We start from the raw sequence: 12,438 nt of genomic DNA, 5'->3' as shown, positions 1-12,438 counted from the left end.
CTTTCCCTTGATTGTCTGCATCCTTCAACAGTCTGTGCCCAGCCATGCAACACTCTGGTATCACGTTAGTTAAGCCGTGCCCAGCCACGCAACACTCTGGTATCACGTTAGTTAAGCCGTGCCCAGCCACGCAACACTCTGGTATCACGTTAGTTAAGCTGTGCCCAGCCATGCAACACTCTGGTATCACGTTAGTTAAGCCGTGCCCAGCCATGCAACACTCTGATATCATGTTAGTTAAGCCACATCGTTATCTGACTCCCTGCATTGATTCTTATCATGCTGTGTATACATTCAGCACCACATAAATTCTTGTCACTGTACTTTCTGACGTCACATACTCCAGTTTTTCAGAAACCTTACCATTCAAGAAACAAGAATCTGTAATATTATTGATTCGAAATAGATGTATCTTTGCTGGAATATAAGTAGCTGCTTTCCCCCCAGATGTTTGGACATATTCAGATACCCGCTGTGAATCAGGGTGGCTGCCAACTAATGGATTTTGCTATCTGCTGGCGAATGAAAGTGATTCCTGGGCTGAGGCACATGCGAAATGCAAAGCCCTCAGCAGCGACCTCATCAGCATTCATTCTTTGGCAGATGTGGAGGTTGTTGTCTCAAAACTCCATAATGGGGGTAAGTTAAAAAAAAAAAAAAATCCTATTTGAGAAGTTTGAAATATTTTAAGGTCTTCTTATTTTCAGACTCTTAGTAAGAATGAAAAGCTTACAATTTGATCCTATAGATCAGCACTGCCCAATAGAACTTTCTGCAATGATGGAAATGTTCTGTGATCTGTCCTGTCCAATATGGTAGCCACATGTGGCTTTTGAGCACTTGAAATGTAGCTAGTGCAACTGAGGAACTTAATTTTTACTTTTTTTTTTAAGTTTAATTAATTTACAGTTAAGTTTAAATAGCCGAATGTGGGTTAAAAAAAAAACCCGTTGCCGTCAAGTCAATTACAACTCATAGCGACTCTATAAGACAGACCATAGGGTTTCCGAGGAGCAGCTGGTGGATTTGAGCTGCCGGCCTTTTGATTAGCAGCCCTACTTTTAACTACTGCGCTACCAGGGCTCTTCAGAGGGATAGTAGCTACCAATCTGACAACACAACTATAGACCGAATAATCACTTTTTTTTTCTCATAAGCTAAATTATTTTTAAATTGCCCCAAACACATGATGGTTATTTGGCTTTTGTATTTATTCAAAAGCTAAAGACTGGTGAACAACAATACACTAGACGGACATTACTGGACTGTCTCCCTAGGATTCACTAATAGTAATAGCTAATAGTAGATACTTATTGAGTGAGTCCTTGTTATTCTGTGCCAAGCACTGTGCTAATTGCTTACCTGTGAAGGCAGCATTGGTCATTCGGGGCAGTGCTGGACAATATTCTTGTTCTAACTGCAATATCTATGCTTGCATTTATAGAATTTCACCAATTCCCATAAGGCAAAGCTTATTTAAGGCAGGTATCAGGAATACACAGCTGTTTTACCTATATATGTTACTTGCATAAATGACCTGCAAAGCCATCCGTATCCAATCTGCCAGCCTTGTCAACATTGTAACAGATTATTCAAGAATACCATCAAGACCTTTAAAACCCTATATCAGAATGTAAAAATCAGTAACAATCTGCATTTTGGTGTATGTAATTCAGCAAAACCAAACAAATAAGACTTTTTTTTTTTTTTTTTAAGATGCCAAAGAAGAAGTATGGACAGGTCTTAAGAGCATAAATATACCAACTTTATTTCAGTGGTCAGATGGTACTGAAGTTACTCTAACATATTGGGATGAGAATGAGCCAAATGTTCCCTACAATAAGACTCCCAACTGTGTTTGCTATTTAGGAAAGGTAAGAAACCTCCTGTAGTTTATTTATATTTTTATTGTTATACCTTACAGTAATATTAAAATTACTTTGGTTGGGATATTTGTATATAAACTAGGAAAGATAATAAAAGGTCCTATAGATTGAAAAAAAGACAAAGCAATTTCATTATAAACAGTCTACTTCATGTCTGGGAGCATCTGCTCTGATCTTAAAAAGATCCCAGGAACCCCCTAGAACTCAGATTTTTTTTGTCAGATTGGTTCTTATAACTTGCTTTCTCTCAGGACCAGGATCTCCTTCAACCTTTCTGCCATTGCTGTGATATTTAGCATGTAGCCACAATTTAACCTGAAAAAAAATCTCATCTTCTGAATTCATGGTCAGATTAAAAAACATATATTTATCCTGCTTTGAGATGTGAAAAAATGTTTTTATTAAAAAATTAGGCCTCACTATGTTGGAGATCATCTTAGCCCTGTAGAATGCTTAAACATTTACTGAACATACTGTAATTAAGAGCCCAAAATAGGCTGTATCTTGAGCAGAAAGGACATATGTACCTCTTATATTTATTTGTGTCACTTTCCTGTGGACCCCCAATTGTTTAGGAGGTTGACTGTGTCATGCAAACTTTTAGAGAGAATTAATGTGGAAGCAGTAAATGGTATGTGTATTTACAAGTGTTTCAGTAGTGAAAATGTATTTAGAAGGGTGTCTCTCTATTTGAAAAGATACACAAGATGTATTTAGAAGACTATCAAAGAGGGAAATGAGGTCTCATGGGTAAAAAATGAACTCGTGGCATACCTAGACAGCATTCCACTGATCCTTATCATAATTGGCTTATTATAACTTAATTTGAAGAAAGCAAAGTAACTTAGTTTTTTGAAAGAGAGAACTTTGACGTCTAGGCTGAGGTAGAGTTAGAAGAAACTTTTGATTCTAGAATTCTTGGAGAGAAGCTATTCTAATCACCATTATTTTACACACAAGGAAACTGAAAGAGGTTAGATTAGGTACCATGCCCAAAAAGTTTTAGCCTGTGAACAAACTTCGGCCACGTTATATGGCAAAAAACTAGGATGCTGGCAGCTGTTTGTAAATTGAGATCTTCTTTCTTCAACTTCCATACTAAGTGTCTTTTGATAGTTTTACTGTCATCCTTATAGGAAAATGAGATTCCTCCCTATTTGATTATGACTCGATGCTGAGGTAACTCTGTGAGCCACAACTTTGTAGGCCTGTTGGGCACTATTTTCTAGGAGTATGTTCTTAGATTTAGTCATTCACTTATATTCATTCTCTCTTTCTCTCAATGTTTTGTGAAAAGAAACTGTCTTGACTTAAAATAAATCATGGTTCAATTCTAAATATGTTGGAAATAATTTCTTTTGTGAGAAAGCTTTTTTTTCCTGTTTTTTAAAAGCTAGGTCAGTGGAAAGTCCAATCATGTGAAGAGAAACTTAAATATGTATGTAAAAAAAAGGGAGAAAAAATAAATGATGCAGGATCTGATAAGATGTGTCCTCCAAATGAGGTATGTTAAAACCCCTGTGTAAATTTTCCTAAGAGATCTTGCACCTTCTTGGTTAGGGATGGCTGCTGAAACTTAAACAATTCAGACTTGGTAAATAGAAGAAATTACCAGCTTCTGTTCATTGACATTAGAGCAAACTAGAGGGCAGTGAATCATAGCATGTCATAGTTCTGTGAGAAAACAAAGAGAGTTATAGAAAAAAGAGTTAACTATTCATGAATTTCTACAAAAATGTATATAATTACTATCCAAAATACTGATATATTTATTTTCTTCACTTATTTTATTGCTGTTCAAAAATAATTCAACAACTGTTACTATAGTCTTATGATGAGGCAAGTACTAAGCGTAATGAGAATTAAGATGCAATTGCTGCTTCACATAGGCTCACAGTCTTGTGGAGGTTGTATGTGAATTTGCACCCCACCCTCATCACATACGTGAATTCACCAGCCAGGTGCTCAACTTCTACAAGTTGTAAGATGTTATCAGTGTAGCAGAGCCTTGGTTTTTTACAGGGACATCATCGAGTCTGGAAAAACAATGTGACGATGTTTCTCTCCTGGTTTAGGGCTGGAAGAGACATGGAAAAACTTGTTACAAGATTTACACGGATAAGGTCCTTTTTGGAACCAACTGCAATCTGACTATAACTAGCAGGTGTGGCCATCAGTAAAATGTATTAGTGAACTTTGAACTCTGTGTTCCTTTGTTAAACAGCCTTCCTAAGAAACAGATGAATCTGCAATTTATATATTAATTTAATCATTGTAAAACAATTACTAATTTGGCTCTTCTTGTGTAGGTTTGAGCAAGAATACCTGAATGACATGATTAAAAAGTATGATAAATTTCAAAGAACATACTTCTGGACTGGTCTGAGAGATGTAGACGCACGTGGAGAGTACAGTTGGGCAAACGTAGGTGGAATAAAGCGGACTGTAGCCTTTTCCAACTGGAATTTTCTTGAGCCAGGTGAGTGTCTTAGTATTTAAATAGTAGCATACGGTGACTTATGAACTGCAGCAGCCTCCCCAAACATATTCCTCACTTACCTTTGAAATGTGAGGGAGAAAATGAATATATCGTTATTTTGGATAGTAATCATATACATTTTGTAGAATTAGTGAATAGTTAACTCTTTCTGCTGTAACTCTTTTTGTTCTCCCACAAGAACTATGACATGCTATGATTCATTGCCCTCTAGTTTGCTCTGTCAGTGAACGGGAGCAGGTAATTTCTTCTATTTTCCAAGTCTGAAGCAGTGTCTTCTCTGTTAAATCCTTGAGAATAACCCAATAAAAGCAGTTAGAAAATTCAGTTCTCAGAAAACACCATCTCACGGCTTGCGGCTGAAGCCAGCATTTTGAGTTTTTATCTTTTCCATGTAAGTGTCGAATAGAATCTAGAAGCCTCATAGTAAAGCTCTTTATCTTTTTATCTCTGCTTTTTAACGTCTTTCTCCAAAATTGAATGTGTTTATTTCTGTTATTCTCAATGGGTAAGAAGTAAGAAAGGAATATATTATAGTTATTATTCATTCTAAAAATTGGTTAATCTTTCTCCAATCAGCCTAAAGCATTGACCGTAATTAGCCACAGAATCTTAGAACATATGAGCCAAAAGAGACTTCGGAAGTCTGTTAAGCTAAGTCTATTAAACTGACCTATGATTTTAGAATTAAGAAAACAGAGGCTTAGAAAGGTGATTTACTTGACAACGTTCACTTAGTTATTGAGCTAATAGAATCTAGATCTCCTAACTTCCAATCCGGTGCTTTTTAAAAGATTTGGCTTTGTATAAGACAACAATTAGTATAAGACAAAGTTACAAAGCATTCCACTTTTCTCACGTTTGAATTATTTATATTTTCTTGTGCTTGTCTTAATGTGATCATGAAGACCATTTTTTTCTAACAGAAAAATTATAACGTGAGTTTATAATCGAACAAAATATTTGAAATAGGAACTGCCCCGCAATATTTGTGACACAGGGTTATCACCATAAATGGCAGTGGTATTGATAATAACTAGCAGATGTGGCCATCTCTATGCTACCTGTTATTATTATTATAGTGAACTTTTAACTCTGTGTTCCTTTGTTTAACAATCTAAGAAAAAAAAAGATGCTTTCAATTTATGTATTACTTGAATCACTATAAAACAATTACTAATTTGACTCCTCTTTTGTAGATTTGAGCCAGAATACATGAACACAGTCATCTTTTTACTTACAGAGGAAGATGGAGTACACAGACATTAATTGTAGTTAAATCACCTTAGAGATATTCTAATACATAAAATATGTAGGATTTTTTTATAGGCACTCAAGCATTTTAATCAAAGTAAATGTCACGTTCTTCACAGATGAGTTTCAGTGGCTGGAGAGCTGCTCAGGAGGTAGTTACAATGGTGATTCCCTCAGCCCATAGCCAGGAAGGCTGTCATTAAGCTCCCTTTACCATTATTTCTTCCAGCACTCTCCAGCTGGGTCTATCATGGGCAGGCCATGGGTAGGGAGAGAGAACAGGGAAACAATAGTACACCCATCAGGGTGGTACAGCATTATTTTTCCCAGTTCCTGGTTCCTTTTACTGGCCATGCATAAGAGCCCTAAGATCATATGGCTTCTCTGTTTGTTGTTGTTAGGTGCCATCGAATCTCTTCTGACTCATAGGGACCCTTTGTACAACAGAACGAAACACTGATCGGTCCTATGCCATCCTCACAGTCATTATGATTGAGCCCATTGTTGTAGCCACTGTGTCAGTCCATCTTATTGAGGGCCTTCCTCTCTCTCATTGACCCTCTACTTTACCAAGCATGATGTCCTTCTCCAGGGACTGGTCCCTTCTGAGACTATGTCCTAAGTATGTGAGATGAAGTATTGACATCCTTGCTTCTAAGGAGCATTCTGGCTGTTCAGTGGGGTAGAATTTTTCCTCAGTGCTTTTTTCCAATGTAAGTGACTCTTCCTGTCTTCTGCCCACATTAGGCTGTGTGGTGTAACGGAGAAGGAAGCATGGCCTTTTGCCAGACAAATCTGGGTTCATATCCTGACTCCACCACTCACTAATTGTATGATTGCGGGCATGTCATTTACTCTTCGTATGGAAAATAGAGCTGATAACACAAACTATCTTTCAAAGTGGTTCTAAATATATAAGGTTATGCCCTGGCATAAAAAGTGGTTCTAAATATATATGGTTATGCCCTGGCATAAAGTAAATAATAAACAAATATAGGTTACTATATACTGTCTTCTACATTTATTGTACCAGCCCTTACTTTGGATTTGAATCTGGGAGAGTTTTGTTTTGATGTTTATTAAGTTGCTTAACAAGTGTTCAAAATTGTTAAGATAATTTGAACCACTTAGGCCATCCTGAGCAGCATAGGGTTTAAGGTACAGCTCTAGAAGCAGACCACTGGGGTTCAAATCCTGGTGTAACAATTTACTTAAAGTGTGACCCTTGGACAAGTCACTTCTCACTGTACCTCAGTTATGACAATCAAATCCACCCTATAGGTTTGTCGTGAGGATTAATTAATTTAAACTTCTTTGAATAGTATCTAGCAAGTAGTAAACACTTCTCTGTATAACCTATTATTATTACTGTATTGAACAACACATTTCTTTCCACTCTTTCTCTAATTTCTATTCAACTCTCTGTCTCCATCTTGACTCAAAGACTAGAGACACTAGGAAATGTTTAGCCTTTCATTTAAGAATGTAATTTTTAATTAATTTTTCCAATTCTATCTTAGCTTCTCCAGGCGGGTGCGTAGCTATGTCTACGGGAAGGTCACTTGGAAAGTGGGAGGTGAAAAACTGCAGAAACTTCAGAGCACTTTCAATTTGCAAGAAAATAAGTGGACCCCCTGAGCCTGAGGAAGCAGCCCCCAAGCCTAGTGACCCCTGTCCTGAAGGATGGCATAGTTTCCCCTCAGGTCTTTCTTGTCGTAAGGTAAAATAATATTCTTGTTAAATGCTTCCATGAAGTTATCTTTCTATGATCCTGGTCTATGTCCTTATACAAAACTATGCTCCTCCCATAGACATATGTAACCAAATGAAGATGTTCTGGGAGCACAGAGCCCTCGCAGCACATTGCTCCCTGCCTGTCTGATGAACCACTGGTGTCACTGGCTTATCCCCACATGCTGTGCATGTCCAGCAGAACTCTTTAGGGTAGTTCCCTAATGTTCTTTTTTTATGGCAAGTTGAGTGGGCTACATGCCATGCTGACACTATGTTTATGATTCTCATATCCCTCTGGTTCTTGTTCTTAAATTAAGAGTTCATCACCTCTTATAATGTTAAAACACACACACACACGCACACAACTATTTTATTGTCTGTAATTCATCACCTAAGGAGCCCCACTAGTGCAGTGGTTAATTAAGCACTTGGCTACTAACTGAAAGGTTGGCAGTTCGAGTGGCTCTGTGAGAGAAAGACCTGGTAACCGGCTTCCGTACATATTATAGCCAAAAAAAGCCTTTGGGGCAGTCCTACTCTGCCATATAGGGTTGCTGTGAGTTGGAATGAACTCAGTGGCACTCAACAATAGCCATCTATTCCTATAAATAAACCATAATATAGCACCCCAAAATTCAGTGGTTTATGACAACAAACATTTATTCTCAGTCCCGAATCTCAGCATCATCTGGAGTTTGATTGATCTAGTTTTGTTTGAATGGTCACCTCTGATTCCATTTGCAGGTCAGGTGAGCAGGGCTCCAGGCTATGAGTTGGGTCTGCTGCCCTTCAATCTGGGGCTCAGGTTGAAGGGACAAGAGCTACCTGGGCTTATTCTTCTCATGGTAAATGACAGCCTGAGAGGACAAGCCCAACCATATAAGCATATTTCAGCCCTCTGCTCACTTCATGTCTACTAACATCCCATTGATCACAGTAAGTCACGTGGACAAGGCCCAAGTCAAGGTACAGGGCAGTATACTCAGCCCACCAGGAAGCCATGGCAAGACTGTGTAATTATATAACAGGGAAGGGAAACATTGGGACCGGTAATTCAATCTACTCTGTATCATCTTCTCCTCCTCCTTCTCCTCTTCTTCCTTTGAAATCACTGTGGCTTTTTTTGCCTAAAATTACTCATCAAAAACCAAAGAAACAGTCTCAAGGGGCAGGTTTTGCCTTGCCACCCTCCATCAGTGTTTGCATGCCAGTAAGACTGTCTTTTGATTCATCAGAAAACAGCTCAGCACTCATGTAGGTCTCAGTGTTTTATGTTCAAAATTATACTGTTAGCACATTTCTTTGCAGAAGTCTACTCCCAAAGGATTTATGTATTTCCTTTTTGGCTTTATCTGCTGGTTCATTTTATTGTTCAAGGTCCTAGGAATGCAGGAGAACTAATAGTATCTTGTTGGAGCAGCTCCCCAACCTGGCTGAGGAAGGTCCTCCATCTAGAACCAGTGACTCTTGGCGCCAGTGCTGGCCTCTAATCCATGCTATAAGCAGGACCTGCCTGTGTCACAGTATATGTGTATTTTCCTATACTTCCATTACAGCAATAAGAATTCATTTCAGGGGTCCACACATTGAAGTATAATTGACTTGAAAACTATGAATTCTTTATGATTATACCAGAAAACAAACTAACATTGTGTTTTCTTAAGGTGTTTCACATACAAAGAGTTGTGAGAAAGAGGAACTGGGAAGAAGCTGAAAGATTCTGCCAAGCACTTGGGGCACACCTTCCTAGCTTCAGTCATATGAATGAAATAAAGGAATTCCTTCAATTTTTAACAGACCAGTTCAGGTAATAATTTTAGAATGAGAGCTTCTATGCTAAATTTGATGTCTTCTAAGTATTCAGAATTGCTGTGTTTTATTATCTAACATGTCCCTCAACACTTGGCAGCCATTCAACATGGAACACTCTTAATGTACAAGACACAATGAGGGATTCAAAGATGAGTGAGACATGGTCCCCACCCTTTGAGTAATAAAGTCCAATAGTGGGGATAAGAAAAGTATGACAAAAATCTAGAATCTAAAAATTCTAGAAATTGGGATGTCCTTGCATGCCTTGGAAAGAGTTTGACTGATCTTAAGTCAATAAGAAAAACGTGTATATATATATATATCACAGATGAGAAAAGGGGTGAGAATTATGATTTAGGTACATAATATGGCAGCGGATTATAGACTAGGTTGAGGGACCATGGGTAGGTGTAGTGCTACAAATTAGAAGGCTATCACAACCCTTCTGGTGGAAAACTATATTGGGAATGTGACGGTAAGAATGGGACAATAACAATAAAGAAGTGGTCAGATCCAGCACTGGCAGACCCACCCATCCCCTCCAGCCACTTGCACTGGGGGCCAACAGTACTGCAGTGCCTCCTACAGTGCCAAAGGTGCCTCCCACACCCTCCAGCCACTTACGCCAAGGGCCCAAGGACTGGCTGCACAACCTCCGCAGTGACACACCCTCCAATTGGTCAAATGGACGTACCCTCCAACTGGTCACCCGTGGGTAGGCGACATACCCCCAGCTTCACCCCACATCACCCTCCCCACAACTGGAGGCTAATGCTTATTCTGCACACCCCTGCGCAGCCCTGCCCACCTGGGACCATTGGTGAGAGTTTTCATACCACCTACACTGTGACGAACAACCTGGGAATCCCTGCCCCAACCACTCAGCAATCAGCAGAGCAGACACACAACACCCAACCCAGCAACCAGGGAGAACACCCCCTGCACCATGGCCAGTAGACCCCCAGACAGATACATCACTCACCAGAAATCCCAACTACATCTTCAGCATTCCCACAAGACCACTAAACAGAGACCCATGTTCACAGACCCAGTCACTGCCCCACCCACCTGGAGACAAGGGGTGAAAGCTTCAAGGCAGTCAGATTAGTGACCAAATGGTACACACCCCCAGTCTACTGGGTTATATCAAAACAAAACAAAAATTCAGGATGCAGCAAACAAAGATAGAACAAATAAATGTAATAACTTCTTGATGCCTCAGAGACAGCAGACAATATCAAATCACATGAAGAGTGAGAACAAGATGGCTTCAGCAGGTGACCAAAATAAAGGACCAGAAAACTACCCAGAGGAAGAAATGGCAACGGAACTATCTGATAAGGAATTCAAAGACTAGTGCACAGGGCTTTCCAAGAGATCAAGAAACAGATCAAGAAAAACACAGACAAAACCAAGGAAAACATAAACAAACAAGGAAAATACACAAAATCAAGGAAAACACAGAAAAAGCAATAGAAGAATTCTGGAAAACAATACAAGAAAAAATGACAAAATAAATAGGCAATTAGAAACCATACAAAAAACAGCAACTAATATCCAAAAGATTAACAGTAATATTTCAGAAATAGACAACTCAATAGAAGGATATAGGAGCAGAACTGAAACAATGGAAGAATCAGTGAAATTGAAGACAAATCCCTTGACACCAATTTGTTTTAGAAAAAAAGAATGAAGAAAGCCTAAGAATTATGTGGGACACTATCAAGAGGAAAAATTTGCACGCGATAGGAGTTCCAGAACAGAGGAAGGCAATGGAAAGCACAGAGAGAATTGTCAAAGATTTTCTGGCAGAAAACTTCCCTAATATCATGAAAGGTGAGAAGATATCCATCCAAGAAGCTCAACAAATTCCATACAGGGTAGACCCCAAAACAAAGTCACCAAGACATATCATAATCACACTTGCCGAAACAAAAGACAAAGAAAGAATCCTGAGGGCAGCCAGGGAAAAATGAAAAGTCACCTACAAAGACTAAGCTCTAATTACCTGGCAGAAACCATGTAGGCAAGAAGGCAATAGGATGACGTATATAAAACCTTGAAAGAAAGAAACTGCCAACCAAGAATTATATATCTAGCAAAATTGTCTCTCTTATACAATGGTGAAATTAGGACATTTCTAAATTAACAGAAATTAAGGAAATATGTAAAAACCAGACCAAACTTACAAGAAATATTAAAGAGAGTCCTTCAGATAGAGAATTAGCAACATCAAACAACAACCTGAGTATAGGACACAGGACAGCATCATCCAGGTACCAACTTAGGTAAAGAGCTCTCAATAGTACAACAAAGCTAAAAGACTGAAAACAGGGAACCAGAGATGTCAATCTGTGTACATGACAATGTCAAAACAAAAAAGAAGGGAACAAATGGTGTAGATATAGAACTTTCATATGGAGAGGAAGTCAAAAGGATATCAAGAAGTAGAAAACTGATTTAGTCTTAGGAAGATAAAGATAAATTTCAAGCTAAGCACAAAGAAAGTCAACAAACCTATTCATCAAAATAAAGAAAAACAAAGACTCAGTATACTCAAAATCAGCAACAAAAGAAATGAAAAGAAAATCCACACAGAAAAAGAACTCAGCACAGAAAATTAAGTGAAACAAAGAAACACCATCAACACGACAAAAAAAATACAAGAAAATAACAGCAGTAAACTCATACCTATCAGTAACCACACTGAATATAAATGGCTTAAATGCACCAGTAAAGAGACAGAGTGGCAGATGGATAAAAAAAATGACTGATCAATATGTGTCTACAAGAGATGCACCTTAGACACAAAGACATAAACTAAAAGTCAAAGGATGGGAAAAAATATCAAGCAAACAATAGCCAAAAAAAAAAAAAAAAAGCAGGAGTGGCAATATTAACATCTGATAAAATAGACTTTAAGGCAAAATCCACCATAAAAGATAAGGAATGACATTATATTATTATTAAAGAATAAATCTTTGGGGACAGTCATGGGTGTAAGGGGTTTAAACTCCACAAATTAATTTTTTTCTGCACTTTTATTAACTGAAAAGAAGATCCAAATCTGTAAATCATGGATTTCAAAGATACCAGGCAAAACTAAAGAAAAGAAATCATCACTTGGACATAGTCTCCTGAATTCTTGCCTAATCATTTTGACTCAAAGAAAAACAGTAATGGGTTATCAAAAATCAAAGAAAGCTCTAGCTAGTCATTTTCTCTAGGACATTAAATATAAGAAGGCATTTAAGA

General features: G+C 38.2%; 1 protein-coding gene across 2 annotated transcripts in view; it reads left to right on the top strand.

Moving 5' to 3' along the window:
* The window catches only part of LY75 (lymphocyte antigen 75), a 157,746-nt gene that overhangs the window by 37,810 nt on the left and 107,498 nt on the right, over window positions 1-12,438 (top strand). For both annotated transcript variants that reach the window (XM_049888785.1, XM_049888784.1), the window contains exons 7-13: window positions 448-639; window positions 1,717-1,874; window positions 3,280-3,390; window positions 3,962-4,050; window positions 4,196-4,365; window positions 7,158-7,357; window positions 9,036-9,178. In XM_049888785.1, coding sequence (XP_049744742.1) covers window positions 448-639; window positions 1,717-1,874; window positions 3,280-3,390; window positions 3,962-4,050; window positions 4,196-4,365; window positions 7,158-7,357; window positions 9,036-9,178 — 1,063 coding nt within the window. The remainder of the gene's footprint in view (window positions 1-447; window positions 640-1,716; window positions 1,875-3,279; window positions 3,391-3,961; window positions 4,051-4,195; window positions 4,366-7,157; window positions 7,358-9,035; window positions 9,179-12,438) is intronic.

Source organism: Elephas maximus, chromosome 6 (genome assembly GCF_024166365.1).
Source record: "Elephas maximus indicus isolate mEleMax1 chromosome 6, mEleMax1 primary haplotype, whole genome shotgun sequence".
Classification (NCBI taxonomy): Eukaryota; Metazoa; Chordata; class Mammalia; order Proboscidea; family Elephantidae; genus Elephas; species Elephas maximus.
Note: the sequence above shows the minus strand (reverse complement) of the source record. Positions and strands in the feature narration are given on the sequence as shown.